The sequence below is a fragment of the Podarcis raffonei genome, chromosome 13, assembly GCF_027172205.1.
Source record: "Podarcis raffonei isolate rPodRaf1 chromosome 13, rPodRaf1.pri, whole genome shotgun sequence".
NCBI classification, from domain to species: Eukaryota; Metazoa; Chordata; class Lepidosauria; order Squamata; family Lacertidae; genus Podarcis; species Podarcis raffonei.
In genome coordinates, this window is record NC_070614.1 from 28,718,006 (window position 1) to 28,739,087 (window position 21,082).

The 21,082-nt window shown below is 45.9% G+C and overlaps 1 protein-coding gene across 1 annotated transcript; it reads right to left on the reverse strand.

Annotated features, from left to right (window-relative positions):
• Positions 1–1,762: 1,762 nt before the first annotated feature.
• LOC128399435 (long-chain fatty acid transport protein 2-like) lies at positions 1,763–19,842 on the reverse strand. Its single transcript, XM_053360901.1, has 10 exons — positions 19,250–19,842; positions 17,600–17,809; positions 16,763–16,921; positions 15,897–16,021; positions 14,196–14,390; positions 12,241–12,331; positions 5,764–5,962; positions 4,357–4,454; positions 3,139–3,269; positions 1,763–1,998 (listed from the first exon to the last, which is right to left on the reverse strand). The coding sequence occupies exons 1-10, from the start codon at positions 19,725–19,727 to the stop codon at positions 1,822–1,824; spliced, it is 1,863 nt and encodes a 620-aa protein (XP_053216876.1). The 5' UTR covers positions 19,728–19,842; the 3' UTR covers positions 1,763–1,821.
• Positions 19,843–21,082: the final 1,240 nt, after the last annotated feature.

The window sequence follows — 21,082 nt, forward strand, 5'->3', positions numbered from 1 at the left end:
AAATCTATCTAAAATGTATAATTTGCTGTTGGAGTGGCATACAAAGGATGAACAAGTCAAATCTCTTATGATGGATTGGGCAAGAGACGTGGAACACAATATAATGTTGGAAGATTGGGAAAGGTTGTGGAAGAAAGGGGTTAAGTTCATGGCATGTACGGTACTAAAACAAAATATTATGAAAATGATTTATAGGTGGTACTTAACCCTGGTAAAACTAGCAAAGATTTATCATACGTATGATAACTCATGCTGGAAGTGTCAAGAAAAGGAAGGCACCTTTTACCATATGTAGTGGACGTGTCCTAAGGTTAAGGACTTCTGGGAAAAGATTTATAATGAGTTTTTAAAAATGTTGAAATATACATTTGTAAAGAAACCAGAAGCCTTTTTACTTGGAATAATAGGATTGGAATTGCCCAAAAAAGATGTTAGGTTATTTTTGTATGCCACTACAGTGGCAAGACTGCTATTAGCAAAAAATTGGAAATCTCAAGAAAAACCAACGGTAGAAGAACGGCAGATGAAGATGTTGGAGTTTCTGGAGCTGGCTGACCTGACTGGAAGAATTCGTGAACAGAAAGAGGAGGAATAACAAGAAGACTGGATGAAAGTTAAAGACTATAATATTGTAATATAAGATAATTGAGAAGGTTCTTGAAAGTACTAAACAGGCCTAGGATAATGTCAGGGAACTGCCATCAGTGCTGGAGGGAGAGAGCAAGCTCCAGAGGGATTCCAGAGAGCGTCCCGGGATGGGGAGAGGCAGCCCAGCTTCTGGGGAAGAGAATCAGCGTAGCACCAGTGGAGAAGGGGGGCAGATGGGGGAATCGGTGAGGCAGTCCCATGACTCCTTGCCGGGGACCAGCGGGGAGAGTAAGGGTCCTCCGCTGCCTACGCCCTCCTTGCGCAGAAGGCTTCCGCGCAGGGAGAGTAGGAGGAGACTAGGCGTCAAAGAGTTCTTTGCTGGAAGAAGTTTAAGAAACGCCCACTGACGGATTCTGCCAGCAATTGAGACAGCCACGGGTGAGTGGCTGTCCGGACAGAAAAGGTTCACTCAGGCAACCCAGCCAGGTGTTGGCTTACGCACGAGCAACCCCTAGAACCATTACAGATAACAATAAGAATGTGGCATAGCAATATGGTTTTAAGATAATAAGAAAAGAGTTGAATATAGTCAATTGAAGGAACTAATTATCTAGAAAGATGTTTGGGAGAACTGTTACAAGGTGATATAATGAAATTCAGTTGGGGGGGATTTGAGGAAGTTACTTAACAATGAAAATTAAAATAAGAAAGAATATGTGTCCCCCCCCCCTTTTAGTATTGTAATGTGTTTTGTGTGTTTCATATGTTAAATTTGTCATAAATGTGGAAAACTAATAAAATTTTGGGGAAATTTCCCCCCCACATTTGTTCACAATCCAATAGTCATTTACACCTCCAGGGCCACCCCCACTTGTCTCTTAGCACCCACCGTGTAATCCCTTCTCCACAACCCGGGGTGGCTCACTGCCCACTTTGAGAACCATGGCACAGAGCTTTCCAAACCATGTGTCGTGACACATTTGTGTGTCGGCTGCAGTGTGTAGGTATGTCACGTGAATGCTCCCCTCGCTAACCTCTGGTTTGCTAGTAAAACTAAATTACTGTGTCATGAAATGATGCATGTCTAAAAAGTGTGTCACCAACATGAAAAGTTTGGAAAGCTCTGCCGTGGCAATAGATTATCCCCTCTTTCCTAGGCAGAAGCCAAGTAGCTCAACACTATAGTTGTTCCTAGGTTGCCACTAGGGCAGTTAAAGAGACAATTGCTCCTTTTCACAGCTTCAGCTTCCTCTCTGCAATGGTGCTGAAGATCTGTGGAGTCAAGGGCATGTAACATTCTTCAGAGTCATCGAGGAAGAAGAGGGGGTCACTGATGACAGCAGGGTCAAATCCTTCCTTTACCAACTGGCTTTTGATCTGCTTGAAAGTGCCCGTGATCTCCAGGGTGTCCTGCATGGAAAAGAGCAGTGCAGTGAGTAGAGAACAACCAACGGCACCCCGCTCCAAGACATTCCTAGAGCAGGCCAAGGGAGTCAGTGTTTTGAGCAGTGGCAGACAGATGTACAAGAACAGGCTCTGAGCTCTGCATGGGGAGCTGGCATCCTAAGCATCTCATTAGAGATAACGAGAGTGGATTTCACTCTGTTCATTTACACCCGGTTGCTGAAGGCCAAACAACATGGATCTATGACTCAGGTCTCATCCAGACTTCCTTTTGTGCTGTCTGTCTTTGAGTGTTGTTTTTTTTATCCTGGCACTTTCCCTGGGAAAGCTCGGAGGAAATGACAATCGGGGCTTCCATGCATAGGAGCCAACTCCTAGGGGCCAACGTCCTTCCCTCTCATACAATTCCTGCCCCCCCTATTTTATTCAAATTAGCACCCCTGTTTCCATGGATTAATGTTTGCTCTGATTCAGCGGTAAAATACAGGTTTTCCCGGCAGGGGGGAGCCCCCAGAGAAAATAAACAAAAAACCAAAAAACTTATTGGACACAGAGTTTTAAAGCACAGACCTGTACTTGGAAAGTGTGGCACAAAAGAAAGTCCGGATGAGACTATGTCTTCTGACTTGGCCTGTCCTGGGTCAGTGCTTGTCTATAGGCAGGGAACGCTTTTTCAGCTGGAGGGTCTCATTCTCTTGGCTGTGTGTGTTTGTGTGTGTGCAGAGCTGGCCATGGGTGAGGTCATTCTACACCCTTTCACACTCACACATTCATGCAACACACACACACACACACACACACACACACACACAACCTTTCCCCTCCCCTTACTGCTCCTCTGATTAGGAATCAGCCAAAAAGTCAGGAAAGGACACTATAGAGGAATCCGTGCCCCACACTCTCTCAAACACACATGCCCATTCATGCACAGGCTCAGAAAGACATATTGTACCCAGCCAGCCTCCTCTCCGCACAGTCTTGCCCCCTGGTGCTTCATTGATTGAGAAACAGCTGAGCAAGAAGGTGATGGATGGCTGATGAAGTGTGAGAGGCAGGGAAGGGAAGAATTCCCAGGGTAGGAGGCTGACCTATGGGGTTTCTCAAGGCCGCAAGCACAGGGAGGAAAGTGACAAGAAGGGATCGTACCTGGATGCGAACGAAGCGAGGTATGGCATAAGCTGGCAGGAAATCCTTGGTGTGCGCATACAGCTTCTGCCCATCAAAGGAGTGCCCCTTCTTAAGGCAGATTGCAGCCATCCCAGTCTTTCCTTCATGGCCTGGAACAAACCAGAAGGGACCGGTTGGTTGGTTGGTTGGTTGGTTGGTTGGTTGGTTGGTTGGTTGGTTGAGTGGGTGTGTGGAAAGCCATGTCACATGTAAATGAATGCACCTAGAACAGCTGTGGACTGGCTAGCTAAAAACACTCCAATTCACACAGGCTTACCCTGCCATATGAATGATCCAGTTTCTTGTTCTTCTGATCTTTTCCTTTTCCCCAAAAAAATCTGGATTTTCTACATTGACCACTTTGGTTTTTGAGCTAGCCGTGGAGGAAAACAAGAACCTTTCCTTGACAACCAGCACAGAAATGCAGCATTGCCTCCAGATTGTCACACGGTACACTGAAAACACACTTCGGTAGAGCATGAGACTCTTCATCTCAGGATCATGGGTTTGAGCCCCACGTTGGGCAAAAGCTTCTTGCGTTGCAGGGGGTCAGACTAGATGACTCTCGTGTTCCCTTCCAACTCTACAATTTGTTGATTCTATGATTTCTGCCCCTCCCAAGAATCCCGGGAGCTACAATTCCTGGAACCCCTAACAGATTGCATTTCCCAGGATTCCTTGAGGAAGCCATGGGCTCTAAGTGTGCGTTAAATGTTTTGTTTGTTTCATTTCTATACCACTTTTCCTCTAAGAAGCTCAAGGCAGTGAACAAGCTTCACCTCCTCCCCATTTTATCCTCACAACAACCCTTTGAGGTAAGTGAGGCTGAGAGTGAGAGACTGGCCCAAGGTCACTTCAGTGAGCTTCATGACTGAGTGGGGATTTGAACCCTGGTCTCCCAGCTCCTAGTCCAGCATTCTAGCCACTACACCACACGGACTCTTTAAACATAGGCTTCTTTAAATGTATGTTGTGGGCGTGACCACTATCTTGCAAGAGTGATTCAGTTGCAGTCTGGGGATATCTGCCTACCAGCCTTTCACAAATCGGTTCACAGAACCCAAATGACCCAAGAGCTACAGCCGTTCGTGAGCGACTGAACCTTGTTGTTGGTGAGCGGATAATCTTGCCATATATTTGGATGCTAAATGTGGCAGCAGAAAGACGGGTTTTGATCCAATGGAATTTCAGACCCACCTGGCACTGGTACCCCATAGACATTGACTTCCTGGATGAATCTCAGTGGTGCCAGGATGTTCTCCACTTCTGTAGTGGCTACGTTTTCCCCTTTCCAGCTGCATGGACAAAACAGATTATTCCCAGATGGGTTTGGTAAAAGTGAACATCTCTCCTTTCGTTCATAATCGGGAATTTTGTCATTGGCGCAAGCGAGGAGGCCAGTTTGTGGTTCCTTGGTGTTTTCGAATGCTGCGTCCTCGCCTGCTTATATACCGTAAGTTGTGCTGTGTTGGTTTGATATAGCGGTTGTTTCGGGGGCCCTCCAAACACCCTTTTAATTGTATACATACTTTGTGCTCATGACGGTATCAGGGCAGTTATACATGCTCCCTCTTTCAATACTGTTTGTGCCTGCAAAAGTTTCAGGGCGGACACAGGGCTTTGTTCCCAACTGTTAAAGCTCCCGTAACTTCCTGCTTCTAATCCAGTAACCTTTAATGCCACAAATGCTTGGCAGAGTGCAGTTTTTGCTGGATCCCTTCCAGGTGATGCATTAACATCGGGGAAGCATCGCAGAACAACTCATAAAGCAAAATGATGTGCGGATGGTCCAGTATAAATCCACCACTAATGCGCTATTATTACACCAATGGCATTGTGCAGAATATATCCATGAAGAAACACCAGTCTAGAGGGGCCCTTACTGTATTATTGCCTTGTAACGCACCCTGGGATCTTCCTTATTTAAGTGCATCTTCCTTTCCTGCTGTTTATTTAGAATAGCCTGGGCGACTAACAACAGTATCAAAACAACCAACCCTAAAATACAATGAACAAGCATCTAAAAAAACCAATGAACGATCAGTAGAAAGAGCAAAAGTACATAGATCCAGTCCTATTCATTGAAGCAGTGACTAACCATTGACAAAGGATGGGCTAGATATTTTGTTATCAGTAATGAGATAAAATTACTTATTAGTATTTGGATACTGGTTTTACGGTAATCATTCAGAGCTCTTCACTTACAAGATCTTGTTGCGATCCTTACGGCGACAATAGGGAGCCTGTGGCCTTCCAGATCTGGCTGGACCTCAACTCCCATCAACCTCAACCAGCGTGGCCAGTGGTCAGGGAAGATGGGAACTGTAGTACAGCAACACCTGCAGGATTACAGGTTTCCCATCCCCACCTTGCAACAACATCTATAAGATAAGTGAGCCTTATTATACCCAAATTACACCTGGGGACAACGGTGGTGAGATTTGAACTAGACGCTTCATGACACTCTGAGCTACTGCCCTACACTAGCTCTTAGGTGTTTGCCAGCATTTGTGAATGCTACCTATGCTAATGAAACACTGGTGCTGACTGCCTGTTCTACATTTGTCAGAATATCAGCCGCAGAACCTGTGCGGCGGGACTCACCGGAAAGTATCTCCTACCCGGTCCTTGAAATATAGAAAGCCTTCTTGGTCTTCCATCAGAAGGTCGCCGCTATTGAAGTAGCAGTCTCCTTTGGTGAAAACATCCCGGAGAATCTTCTTCTCCGACTTCTGTCGGTCTCCTGCGTAGCCAGAGAACGGGGCAAGCCCAGTGATTTTGGCCACAAACAAGCCTGTCTCACCTGGGAAAAGAAAAGGGAATGAAGCTGAATCAACTAATATTCATCCTCCAACAAAGAACCACGGGCAAGACGACTGGGTGCCAATGCTACTGGGGACCAGCCTTCCTACAGTTCTTGCTGCCACTGACATCTGCCACTGCTGGCATCTCTAGCAGCTGTCAGAATGCACAGCAAGGGAGCACATGCGAGTGACTCTGCTTTAGGACACTGTTTCCTCAGGCATTCGTCCCTAAATCGGGTGAAGCACATCGCCACACCTGATTGCTGCAGAATATACTGATTTGGCAGGATGCTGGCCTCCGTTGAGCCACTCTGTGAAATCCCTGAGCAGTAGATTCAAGACAGGCCAGAAACTCATTATGTTACAAAAAATTACTTTCCAAAATGTGAATATTAGGGGAAATCCCACACAATCATGTGTACAATAGAAGAAACAATTTTTTGTGCGGCTTTTAAAAAATAAAATAAAATTTAAAAAATAAAAATTAAAATTAAAATTAAAATTAAAATTAAAAAATAACATAAAAATTAGCTGGTATAGAATCCTATTTTCAGGTAGGATTCAATCACATACCAACAAATTCAGTCTGTGGAATTATATCATGGAACTTTGAAGTGTCAGGCATAGCTCTAATGGCTTTAGCCCAAACGTAGCAGAGTTTTCCTGCACAGCGAAGAAGCTAGTTGAGGTGGAAATGACTAGTCAGCTAGACTCAGAATAACTATTTACAGGATTTATTAAAAGGAAAAATAAAACCAGCAGAGTTTCTGCATACAAAACAAAGCAAAATAAATCCTTTCTTTCTCTCTCTCTCTTAACCATGCACAGCACTCCTACTCCTAACACACCCCTAACACACCAAACTGTGCTAGCAATCCCTAGATAACAGAGTTGAGTGCTGGTCGTTAACCAATCAGAGTAAGTAGTTTCTAGGTCAAGCTGACCTTGGCTTTCTGCCAAGAGTAAATTGACACTGCCTTGAGTTAATTGTGTGAAGCCAGAATCTGTAAGTTTTCATGAGAATCAATTAACAGAAACTGAACACCCCCTCACAGATTCTGCTGGACAATTAACATCAAATAACACCTATGTAGGAGATTATTTTTCCAGCAAACCTAAACCCTTGCACATTTGCTTGTTCTTTATCTTTGCCAATGGTTTAGTTAATACATCTGCTACATTTTCTTCACTTGATACATAAGTACATGTGATTATATTGTCTTGTACACAGCAACGTACATTTTGGTATTTTACAGAGATATGTTTGGAACGTGATTTGAAACCCTCTGTTTTACTTAAGGTTATACAAGCCTGATTATCAATGTAAACTCGTACTGGTTCTCCACAATTTACATTTAAATCTGCTAACAAATGCTTGAAATAAATCACCTCGTTGCACAATTCACTCAATGCGGCGTACTCGGATTCCGTTGATGACACACTTACAACGTCTTGCTTGCGTGACCGCCAGCTGATTAAAGCTCCACCGACCATTATGACTAGTCCTGTGACAGATTTTCTATCCGGCAAATTTCCCCAGTCACTATCACAGTAGCAACTCAACATTTCATCCTCTGAAGAATTTAATTGTAACATATAGCCAATTGTCTGTTTGAGGTATCTCAGAACTTGTTTTACCCCTTTCCAGGCATTTAGTGTGGGTTTTGAGACCAATCTACTTAATATGCCTACTGCATAGCTAATATCAGGTCTGGACCACTGTGCTAGATACAATAAACTTCCAATTACAGAATGATATACATCAGGATGTTCAAATTTAGGACTCTTATCTATATGAAGTGTTTTTATGAAACCTGGATCCATAGGCACCACTGCCCCTTTGCAATCCTGCATCCTGTATGTAGTCAGTAGTTGTTTAACTTTGTTCTGCTGACTAATTAGGCAGCTGCCATCTTGGGCCCAGCACACTTCCAACCCTAGATATGTCCTAACCGGGCCTAAGTCTTTCATTTTGAACTTACTGGACAATTGCTTGGCAAACCTTTTAGTTTGTTTATCTGTTTTGCAAGCATACAATACATCATCTACATAAATCAGACAAAACTCTTGATCACTGCCTGTACCACGTACATAAACACAATTGTCAGCTGTACTCTGCTTGAAACCAAATGACACTAAGGCCTCATGGAAACATTTGTTCCAAGATCTTGCAGCCTGTTTGAGACCATATAGAGCTTTGTTTAATTTCAACACTCTATTGGAACCTGTCTCATAACCAGGCGGTTCGGCTAGATACAGGTCTTCTGATATTGATGCATGTAAATATGCAGTCTGGATATCAAAATGGTTTAACAGGAGTTTTCTCTTTGCTCCAAGCGTTAGAATCAGCCTTACACTGTCCCCCTTAGCAGTAGGGGAAAAAGTCTCGTCATAATCTTTTCCAGGCCTCTGAGAGTATCCTTGAGCCACTAAACGAGCTTTGTATTTGTACTCTCCTGTCACCAGAGGTTTAAGTTTGTACACCCACCTGCAGCCTACAATCTTTGCCCCCTCAGGCGCTGCTACTGGTGTAAAAACCTTGTGCTCATTCAGAGAGGACATCTCTTCCTCCATTGCCTGCTTCCAGAGCTCTGCCTCCTCTTTTGGTAACTTTAACACCTCCTGAAAACTCTTGGGCTCTGCAATTACACTAAACACATTTGCAGTATCTGGAGAAAAACGCACCGGAGGCACTCCTTTGTTTTGTCTTTTAGATCTTCTGGGAGAAAATTTTTCTTCTGACCCACTTTCCTCCTCAGAACCTCTCTTTTGTTGCTTAGCAACTGGTCTCTGGCTAATTCCACTTTCTTGAGAGCTCTTATCTGAACTTTCCTCCCCCTCAGACTCTGATTCTCTATGTTTACCTTCAGAGTCATGAAGCTCCTGGGAAGGTTCAAACCAAACCTCAGTATTGGCATGTAGTCTCTCCCAGCCACTATGTTCACAAAAATTGGCATTCCTGGAGATCACAATGCCATTTGTCCCTTCAGCAAAACGGAAACCTTTTCCCAGCTCCTGGTAACCCACAAACACTAACTGTTTGGTCTTAGGATCTCCCTTCTTTCTCATTTGTTTTGGAATTAATACCCAGGCTTTTGATCCAAACACATGCAAATGGTCAATTTTGGGTTTTTTCTGAAACAATTTAAAGTACGGAGTTGTACCTATTGTTTGATGAAAGAGCCTATTTTGGAGATAACACGCGGTGAGCATGCTCTCCCCCCAATAAGACATGGGCAAATCAGCATCATCAAGCATGGCAAACATCATGTCTTGTAAAGATCTGTTTTTTCGCTCTGCAACGCCATTCTCCTCTGGGGAAAAAGCGTTCGTTTTTCTATGCCCAATGCCACGCTTTTGTAACCAATCTCTAAAAGCATTTGACATAAATTCGCCACCTCTGTCCGTCTGAATCCTTTTGAGTTTAATGGACAGAAATCTTTCCACAGATGCCACCCAGCCTTTAAACTTAGTGAACACGTCACCCTTATTCTTCATGGGAAAAACCCAAGAATAACGCGTGGCGTCATCCACAATTGTTAATGAAAAACGCGATCCACCCCTGCTTACAGCAAACGGACCAATTACGTCCATGTGAACCAGCTGTAGCGGTGACTCACTAACTCTGTCACTTCTGGGGTAAGAGACTCTGTGGGTTTTAACCTTTTTACAAACATTACAATCAAGGTACTTGTTACAACTCTTTAAATTACCCCCATCAGCCAATTCAGACATTTTTAGTATACTTTTCCAGCCAGCATGCCCCATTTTCCTATGCAATAAGTGCACACAGTTGTCATGTATAGCTTTGTTATTCACTGCAGGCTGAGATTTACTGACTACTGCTGCAACTTGAGATCCCGCTTTAAGCCAAAACAAGCCTCCCTCTGACTTAGCAGTGCCTAAAATCTCACCAGCCTTCTTAATAATGCAACTGTCTCCTTCAAAATACACTTTAAACCCAGCTTTTAGCAAACAATCTACAGACATCAGATTGCTCCTTAATGAAGGCACATAAAGTACATTTTGCAGGCATTCATGAAGACAAGGAACAAAAACTGCACCCCCCGAAATCACTTCGGAAGTACTTCCGTCTGCTAGAGCCACCTGGCTGCGCTGTGCTGAGTTCTTGGAAACAAACAATTCATCTGAATTTACGATGTGCCGAGACGCTCCCGAATCGACCACCCAGACAGCTTGTTTCTCATCAGCAATCTTGACCTCGGCGGTCACCAGCTGAGCCGACTGTTTTCGTTTGAAGAATTTCCTTTTACGCTGCTGCTGCTGCTGATCTCGTCTCTGCTCCTGCACCGGCCACTGAGACTTGACCAACTCCGGACATTGTTGTTTTAGATGCGCTGAAGACCCACATCGGAAACAACGCCTAACAGCAAACGCTGACTCCTCACCGGGACGCTGCTTTTGCTTCACCTCTGGCACGGCATGAGAACTCCTTCCAAACCGCCCGCCTGTAGAAGCCTCTGCAGCAAACGACCTTTCTTGCCTCTTCTGCCATTCTTCACTCAAACGCCCAGTAACGTAACTGACTGATAAATCACGCTCCTGTATGCCTTCTAGAGACAAAACTAAATTATCCCAGCTTTCCGGGAGAGAACTCAAAATAATAGCCACCTTCTCCTGCTGGTCTAATGCACAGTCTCTTTCCTGTAGCGCAGCAAACTTTAACTGTAAACTGTGTAGGTGTTCCTGCATTGTAACCCCAGGCTGTAACATTGCCTTGTACAATGCCTTGCGAATGAACAGCTTGGAAACCGCTGTCTCACACACATGGAGTTCTTTAAGTGCTTGCCACACACCTCTAGCTGTCTTGATTCCCCTCACATACGGCAACTGGGAATCTTCCAGCCCCAAGACAATTGTGGCCCTTGCTCTTTGGTCTTTATCGAGGTCTTCATCATCAGGCTTCGCAGGAAACTTACTCACCACTTGCCAGAGACGATCCCTCTGCAGCACTGCCTGCATGCGTTCCGACCACAGCAAGTAATTGGAGTCATTCAGACGCTCAAAAGCCATCTGAACTGGTTGTGAGGCCATCTTGAGAGCGATGTCCCTGGAACACGGAACCAGCTACTCACGACCACCGAGAGAGAAAACAGGAACCACAGCACCCAGCACTCACACGCTGCAGCTGTTGTCCTTGTGTCCACTGCGTCACCAGCTCACCACAGTCAGGAACCAGCCAGTGTCCATCTGCTGCACCAACAGGAACAACAACTTCTGGAACTACTGGAACCAACGCCGTTGATGCTGACACCACCACAACTCAGGCTGGCAGCACAATGCCCATAACCTCATGGAACTTTGAAGTGTCAGGCATAGCTCTAATGGCTTTAGCCCAAACGTAGCAGAGTTTTCCTGCACAGCGAAGAAGCTAGTTGAGGTGGAAATGACTAGTCAGCTAGACTCAGAATAACTATTTACAGGATTTATTAAAAGGAAAAATAAAACCAGCAGAGTTTCTGCATACAAAACAAAGCAAAATAAATCCTTTCTTTCTCTCTCTCTCTTAACCATGCACAGCACTCCTACTCCTAACACACCCCTAACACACCAAACTGTGCTAGCAATCCCTAGATAACAGAGTTGAGTGCTGGTCGTTAACCAATCAGAGTAAGTAGTTTCTAGGTCAAGCTGACCTTGGCTTTCTGCCAAGAGTAAATTGACACTGCCTTGAGTTAATTGTGTGAAGCCAGAATCTGTAAGTTTTCATGAGAATCAATTAACAGAAACTGAACATTATAGGAGGTCTTGTGCAACAAATCTGCTTTCCACAAATATTGAACTTTTTGCACAAAGGAAAGGAATGGGGGAAATGGACTAGAAAGTGAAGATTTAAGCTGGCTTTGATGCAATGTCATCTAACGTCCCTGCAAATAAATAAGGATGAATTAAATAACCAATGGCATCTAATCTCCCTGCAAACAAAACTGGATGAACACTCATTAAACAGGAAGCAACCTAAGACTGGAGAAATGAGAAACTGAAGTTGAAACTGACAGATGCATCCATCCCTTCTGGTGGCCCTGTAAAATGAAGACTCTTCACATTTAACACAAAGCAGGAGTGGCTCACACTTCCTCTTTGGATGATTCTTCTTCTGTTCTATGTGTGAAGAAGGGACTCTGCCATCTTTCTTACTGGGAGAGATGTGAGCAATTTCCACAGTCTAGAGGCCATGTACAGTACCTTCTTGTGAGTTAGGACTCTGACAATACAAAGCCCAGTTCCTCTCTGAATGTCAGCTTTATTGGCTTACCTGGAGTCACTGGGATGCAATGTCTGTTCTTGTCTCTCACAGGCTCATCCTTGTCAACGTCATATTTGATGATTTCGTACTTTGTCAGTTTCTGAGGTGGAACAAGCAGGAAATGGAAACATGATCCCACAAGGCTGAAATTCAAGGCTACACATGGACTGGAATATATTTTATGAATGACCCAAGGGAACAGGGAGCTTATAGCTAATAATAATAATAATAATAATAATATTTAATATTTTGCAGCTGAGCAGAGATTTTAGTCTGGTCTCCTTAATCTAAACTAGGTATCGAGAACCTTTGGTCCTCCAGGTGTCGCTGAATGAACTGCAGCCATCACCCCTGGCCATTGACCATGCTTGCCAGGGCTGATGGGAGTTATACTTCATCAACATCTGGAGAGCCAAAGGTCCCTCAACATTGCTGCTGTACCTCACTGGTTAGAGTTTCCCTGGTAGCAGCTGAAGCTCAGGGGCAGAGAACCCCTTTCTTGCCTGCATTGCCTCATTTGAGTTTAATGATGTGCTGTTGTTGGGAGGCAAAGCCCAAAGTGGACGGGCACAAATCCAGATATACACATGCCCAAATGCCTCACCAGACATGCTTCCTTGCGGAGTTCTGAGAAAAGGGTTTCCCTTTCTCGGCACACAGTAAGGAAATGCAGCAAGGTGGCACTGGAGCTGCTTCTTTGTCTGTTGGCAGTGTGGCTTGGCAGCCATGCCCCTCTTTGCCACTGATTCGTTGAGTGGCATAATGGACGAGATCAGGCTTGAACCTCAGCAGGAACAGCTGGGCAGTGGGCAACTCGCACTGCGGAGGCTGCACTATGCCAACAAACTATCTTTCCAAGTCTTACATTTTTGCTTGGGGGGTGTCGACAAAATTCTTGGTACCTTTCCCTGTATTTTCCCCTGCTATGGGCTTTTATCTTGCTTCACCTTCGTGTTGCATTCTCTCTACTGCTTTCTAGCTGTCTGAGAGGAGAGGTGGTCAGTCCTGACATGCCCTGTGAATAGAGTGCAGCAGGAATAACAAGTTCTGGATTGTGTGCAGCAAGACTTGGGCCACATCCACTCCATATATTTCAAGAGAGGGACGTGGGTGGCACTGTGGCCTAAGCCACTGAGCCTCTTGGGCTTGCGATCGGAAAGTTGGCAGTTTGAATCTGCATGACGGGGTGAGCTCCCATTGCTCTGTCGCAGCTTCTGCTAACCTAGCAGTTTGAAAGCATAGTAGTGAGAGTAGATAAATAGGTACCGCTGTGGCAGGAGGGTAAACTGCATTTCCCTGTGCACTGGCACTCATCTGTGTGCCAGTAGTAGTTTAGTCGTGCTGACCATATGACCCGGAAAGCTGTCTGCAGCCGAAACAGCGTCTCCCTCAGTCTGGAAAGCGAGGTGAGTGCTGCACCCCATAGTCGCCTTTGATTGGACTTAACCATCCAGGGGTCCTTTACCTTTACCTTTTACCTTATATATTTCAAGCATTATTATACCACTTGAACACACATGGCTTACTTCCAAAGAATCCTGGGAGAAACTCTAGCTTATTAAGGGTGCTGAGAGTTGTTTGGAGACTCCTATTTCATATGCCTCAACTGCCTTGATTAAATCAGGACATCCTGGTTTTGGTCTCCATGCTCTCAGAATGGTGCCCAAACATGTGTGAAATTGCGATTTCATGTAAGATCGTACACCCCCAAAACACACAGGGAGGGGGCATCATTTGAGCTCTGCTTCGGGCAGCAAAGGGCTGGACAAACAGCGGTGATGAACATAGGCCTACTCTGAAGAAGTGACTTCATGGCTTCATCTGCAATGCACAAATTTGGACCGTACCAAACCCAGGAGAAGGGTTCTTTCCCCACTGAAACCAATCTAGATAAAAATGTGTATCTAAACAGGGTTTCAGGTAGCTATGGGTTTGCTGAGATATTCTAGTTTAGTTCTCATTACCTTGTAGAGGAAGTGGGACCTTCCCACAGCTCCGACTTTTCCTGTGGTGTTAAAAAACCCGACGTTCCCCTCTGTTGCTCCATACATCTCATAGATTTGGATGGGTCCAAATCGGTGCAAGAACTCCTTCCAGACCTCCGCACGCATACCGTTGCCTATTGCCATTCGCACACAGTGGTCTCGGTCGCTGTCTGTCTGCAAAGCAGCATGTCAGAGGGGTCGCTGCTGAACTAAATAAACTTTGCTAATATTTATTATTATTATACATTTCTATGCCACCTTTATCTTCCAAGGATCTCAAGGTGATGGACATGGTTCTCTTCCTCCCCATTTAATCTTCACAACAACCCCGTGGAGTAGGTTAGGCTAAGAGATCGTGACTGGCTCAAGGTCACCCAGTTAGCTTCATGGCTGAGTGAGGATTCGAACCCCCGTCTCCAAGGTCATAGTCCAACACTCTAACAATGATGCCACACTGACCAGTGCCGGCTTCCTGTCCTGATAACAAACATGTCAGGTTTGTGAATGGCTTCCTAGGAAGGCTCTTTGGAAACTTCACCTGGTTCAGACTGCAGCTGAGGGGCTGTTATTTAAACAGTATGCCATAAGAATAGCCTTGAATCAGGGCAGTGGCCCACCTGGTACAACACCTAAACAGCCTCGGTCCAGTATATCTGAAGGAGCGTCTCCACCCCCATCGTTCTATCCGGACACTGAGGTCCAGCGCCGAGGGCCTTCTGGCGGTTCCCTCACTGTGAGAAGCCAAGTTACAGGGAACCAGGCAGAGGGCCTTCTCGGTAGTGGCACCTGCCCTGTGGAACGCCCTCCCACCAGATGTCAAAGAGAACGACAACTACCAGACTTTTAGAAGACATCTGAAGGCAGCCCTGTTTAGGGAAGCTTTTAATGTTTGATGCATTACTGTATTTTAATATTTTGTTGGAAGCCACCCAGAGTGGCTAGGCCCAGCCAGATGGGCGGGGTATAAATAATAAATTATTATTATGATTATTATGATTATTATCTTGATCTGTTAGATACCTGTGGGAAGCCAACAAGCAGCAACAGAGCACAACAGCAGAATTTGCCTACCCAAGTTGGCGGCCTTCACTGGCTCTTGCAGGAACAAATCTCACAATTTGCGTGCTGTGCCACAGATAGAAGGCAACCAATGTCACCAAAGGTTTCCAAACCATGGTTTCCAATTCTGGTTCTCAGGTAGCTGCCAGGGCCCATGGGCCTTCTTTTAAAAACCAAGCAAAAGAAACTGACAGGGCCATAAACTACAATGGAAATTGATGCAGCTTCTGGAACATTTGAGGGTTTTTTTGTTTTTTGTTTTTTGTTTGTTTTTTGGAGATGGGGTGGCTTTCACCAGGGGCACTGCTGCCTAGAAAAGGAGGAATATATTTTTAAGTTAAATAATAATAAAATGAGTGCCTGCAACTGTGTGCCTGCTTCACCAGCTGTTCCTCGGCAATAAAATGGATTTTAAAAAAACAATGAGAAAAGAAGATGGGTGTTCTCCAGGTGGTCATTTGCAAGCTCCCTGGGCTGTGTGGGGCTCTTGACTTTGACCTCTAGGTGCAGCCCCCATCTATATTTTTGGATTCAGCTGTGAATCCAAATGGACAATCCATCTGAATTCTTGGAAAAAAATTTGCTGCAACAACAAAACTGGCCTCTCTCGCCAACGATTACCTTTTTCACATTACACAGGTAGCGCATCATTTCTCCCACATACAGGATCAGGGAGACGCAATATCGTCTGCAGTCATTCCAGAACTCAGAAACGGAGAACTTAGGTCTCAAGACACATGTAGACCCTTGTGGGAATAAAGAGAGACAATGGCTTAGGTGTGGCCTTGTTGTGAGCACTGGTATAGGCAGATGCAGTTCTAAGTGCCATGCATTATATTATTGCAATGTAAGTCATATGTTGGGCTGCTTCTGGAAAGTGTCTGGAAACTTCAGCTGGAGCAAAATGCAGCAGCTAAGGGATTTGCTCTAAATGTGCAGTGAACCCTCACAGATACAAAAGCCTCCTTGCTTCTTGAGCCAGACAGCAGCTGAAACAGGGCTGGAGGATTTCGTTAAGGAGGTTGGGAACTGTACCTCTGTCAGGGGTGAACTACAGTTCCCATGATTCTTTGCCGCAGGGGAGCAGTGCGCTTTAAAATCATGTTATGTACACAGCCTGAATATGTTTGACTTTCACATGTAGGTTTCCTGGTCTGCTTCTTCCCATGGGTAGATGAAAGAATGTTCAGAATTAAATGGCGGCAGGTGTTTTCAATGTATATAGTGCAAATATGTGGTGAGGAAGGATCCTATGTGGAGAGAGGTTGTGTTGTGTAGTGGTTAGAGCATCAGACTAGGACCCGGGAGACCAGGGCTCTGGTTCCCACTTGCCCTGAAGATCACTGGGCGATCTTGGGCCAGTCTCTCAGTCTAACTTGAGAGTACATCTGCACTCATGGATGTGTGTATGTCTATGCACTTATCAACCCATCTCTGCCTATCACCCTCTTGCAGAGGAGGCGTGTGAGTGGACATTCCATACATACCAGCTTCCAGGCATCCTCCAACCCCAACTAAGAGTGCAACTGAGTGGTACAGCGGGAGCGGGATGTAGACGATGTCCTTGGCGTGGGCCCCAAGGTGGCCTGATAGGTTGGATGCTATCAGCATCTTCCTCTGGGTAAGGATAGCAGCTTTCGGTAGCCCTTGAGGAAAAAGAGAAGGGCTCATTTAACAACCACAAATGACTCCGTCCAGTGGGAAAGCGTAACATGCTGGGATCCCAATACATTCCTTCCCATGTTGACAGATTCTAGGAGCCACAGGTGAGAGCTGAGTGCAAGATGGGGACCAAAGGTGGACAAACTACCCCAGAAGGAGCACAAGATTCCCCATCAAAGGCACTAAGGAAAAGGTAAAGGGACCCCTGACCATTAGGTACAGTCGTGGCCGACTCTGGGGTTGCGGCGCTCATTTCGCTTTATTGGCCGAGGGAGCCGGCATACAGCTTCTGGGTCATGTGGCCAGCATGACTAAACCGCTTCTGGCGAACCAGAGCAGCGCACGGAAACGCCGTTTACCTTCCCGCCAGAGCGGTACCTGTTTATCTACTTGCACTTTGACGTGCTTTTGAACTGCTAGGTTGGCAGGAGCTGAGACCGAGCAAGGGGAGCTCACCCCATCGCGGGGATTCGAACTGCCGACCTTCTGATCAGCAAGTCCTAGGCTGTGTGGTTTAACCCACAGCGCCACCCACGTCCCTTATGAAAGGCACTACCCCTCCCTTAATGACCCCATACACAAGTAGGGCAGGTAGAAGGAAGATGGGATTTCCAGACATAATTGCCCCCCTCACCCATCACTGTGACCTTTTCCCTCCTCACCTGTAGTCCCAGAGGTGAAAATATACAGGGATGTAGATTCAGCAGTTACTTTGGCTCTGAAGGAAATGGGCACAGGCTCGGCTGAGCTGGATTGGATCTGCCCCTGCAAAGCTTCCACACCCTCGGTTGGGGAGTGTTCGCTCAGGAAGAAAACTTGGACTCCTTCATTCTTTAGAGCAGGAAGGACATCCTCAATGGCATCCTTGAAATCTTCAAGAGAGCATGAAAAGAGGTGAGATTTTTTATTAACGCTTACTTCCTAACCTTAGGCACGGATATCTTCAAATACAGGCAACTCCCCATTTACGCATGTTCAATATGCATGCAACCGTATATACACACATTGCGTCAAACCCGGACGTGACCCAAAAGGTCACCAAAAGAGGTGGAATGGGGTGTTTGCAGGCTTTCCCAGTTGTGTTTTCAATGGCGTTCTTCTGCATTTATCCTGATTTTCTTGTTACGTGTTTTAACATTTTCCCATTAACCATTCCCTAATTCATTCCACACTTTCCAATGTTTTTCTCCATCGCTTTCCAAGCTGCAAAAAGCATGAATCTTTTAAAAGTTGATTTGTTGTGCTTTGCAAGCAGCGCCCTTTAACCCACTTTAAGTGTGGAAACTTAAAAGTTCAAGGAGAGCTCTGCAAACAGGGAGCTCTGCAAACATCAGCTGAAGGTTTATCCACTCTCACCTTCCCTCCACTCTTTCCAGCCATGGCCTGTGCCTTGAAGCTCTGTGTCCAGATGCCTCCCCACCCCATTTATTTATTTATTTATTTTGCTCCAGAGCTTTTCCTGTGAAAGCCTGCTCTTTAGTGCTCAATGGGTGCAAACGTCAACCCACAGAAAACCCTGATTGATGCTTGTTCTGATTCAGCTTTAAAGAACTTGGTGTGGGTGGGAGTGTGTGGATCAGCCCCAAGTTAGCAAGTCTTTTTTTTTTTTTTTTTTTGCAGAGTTTGCAAAATCGAGCAATGTGACCATGCATTTTGTCTGGGACTGCAACATCATAAGTGAGAGCGGGGAAGAAAGAGAGGATAAAAGGGCCTTATACACTTTATATACTTTTTGTCCCACTCTTTACAGGCTCTGTGCTTGAGCCGTTCCCCCCCCCCCCCAAGATTTTCCTGCAAAAACCTGCTCCTCTTTAAAGCTGAATTCAGATTTTCCCTGGATTGACGTTGGCTCAGATTGAGCACTGAAGAGCAAGTTTTCACAGAGAAAACCCTGGAGCAAAAAGAAGGGCACCCAGACATGAAGCTTTAAATCACCAACCATGCCTGGAAAGAGCCGAGGAAAGGTAAGTGTGGACAAGCCCTTAGTCGCAATCTCTTCCGGATCCAGCCCAAGAAATGTTCCTGCAAGAAGAAGAGCTGCAAATGGTGCTCCCCACCGAAAACTGGCCAAGTTTTCGGGGCGCCTGAGGCAGCATATTCTACACAAACCCCTTTCCCTGGAAGCAGAAATACGATTTAAACAAATTTAACTATTCAATCATGACACTCAAAAGCAGCTGTCTGGGGCTGCTGCCAGGATTCCTTGCCCAGAGGAGAGCAGTGGTCAAACTGGCCTAACTGTGCAGTCCAGACATGCTTTCATTTCCCCCCTGAGGTGCAGCTATTTCCCACTAGCCAACAGTCACCATCACCTGGAGTTGTCAGTAGCACTTTGGCCTTGCAGGAGCTGAGGGCATGCAAGAGAGACTTGGCTCGGATGTTATAGTTGATACACGCCATGACACTGCCAATCTTCTCCAGTCCCATCCAGACCCAGAGATAGGCAGGGACGTTCTTGAGGAAAACAGCCACCGTTTCCCCTTCTTTCAGCCCCACGTGGTCCCGGAGCACTCTGGCCATCTGACTGCTGCGCCTGTCGATATCTCGGTAGGAATAGGTTTCGTCTCCAAAGAGGACCAGGGGCTTCTCTGGGTGCTTCTGGACTTTGGCCAAGAAGAAGTCCAGTAAGGTGATGGGAGGTTTGCGGCTGAGACACCTGTGGCATTTGTATCCTGTACGAAGGACGCGAAAGAAGGAGACCACATCCTGCCAAAAATAGGGGCTGTAAAATTTCCCCAGGTGGTAGAGAAGGATCAAGATCCCTGCCACAACTACGCTCACATCAAGCATGGCTGGGGTCTGGCTTCAGAAGACCCAAGCTCCTGGAATCTGCAGGCACCCACTGCCTCTTGCAGGCTCCGTCTGAGAGCTGCTGAACGGAAGGCAGAAAAGCAACGAGGAACATTAAATGAGATGGAATTTAGACTGTCCCCTCCCACCAGTTCCCACAAGCTGATAGGAGGGAACACTTGACTGTCAGTCTGCAGACAGTTAATTTGCACTGACTGAGTTGTCTTTGGCTCACAGCACAGGATTGGTGGCACACACAGCTCCTCTGACTTACGGTTAGTGATTATATTTCCTCTCGGATGAAGGCAGGGCTTTATTTCAGCCGGCACTCACCGGATCTCAGTTCCAGCACCTCTCAGGTGGGCTCCATTGCCATCCTAAGATGACGTGGGAGAGTTCCAACACCTATATTTCTATAAAAATAGCACTAGATGAGGACATTGGTGCTGTCCACGTGTGCAGTTATGGTAAAACACTCTTCTGTTTGGATACGGCAGAGGCGCCATCTTCTCACGTCAATTGAGCAGGCCCAACACAATGTCCCAATGTCAAGCGCACGTCACGTGATGTCCTGATGATGTTCAAGGAGCCAGGAAGTGAAGCCAAGCACCCTCTGAAGATTGAGGGGCCTGGCCCCCTCCCAAAAATATTGGGGGGGGCGCCAAAACTGCTTTGTCCCCTAGGAGTTGCAGCACCTCGTGTATGGTATGCTTACAAGAGCTCAGAGTTCCAAAATGTGGGTTGATAGAGAGAAAATCGAATGGACTCTCCACAGACATTTATGCGTTTATTTCATTTTTTGTCACACCCTTGGTACCCGTGAAGGTCAGTAAGTTAGCAAAGATGGCTGCCTCTTGTTTTATACTCCAATAAGCTTGGGAAGCAGGTTGCACTCACAAAGAGCAGCTGAGGGGCTGGGAACCTCTGGTGTTGTCAGGGACTGGGCAGAAGAGGAATAGTGGAGACCGCCTCCCCAGCCTGACCCTTCCAGAGAAGAAGTTCAGAATTAAAACAGGGGGTTGAGGGAGGCAGCAGCTCAGAGGCAGATGAGGGGGAAAGCTGGGAAATCATGGGGCAGCCAGAACAACACCCAGCTGAAACGTCATCAGAAGGCATTCCAGACCCTCCATCTCTCAGAATCTGGTGAGCTTTAAAAGTAGGATAGCAAAGAGCTCAAAGACAAAGGACACGTAGCAGCACCCGTAGAGAAGACAATGAGAATGACGAATGAGGAAGTGGGAGAGACGGGGGGCGGGGCAGAGATTCACTCAGGACAATGCCATTATCCAAGAGGCTGGGCTCTATAGCCTCTCTCTGCTGTAAAGATTGAAATAAAAAAAGAACGGTAAGAAACT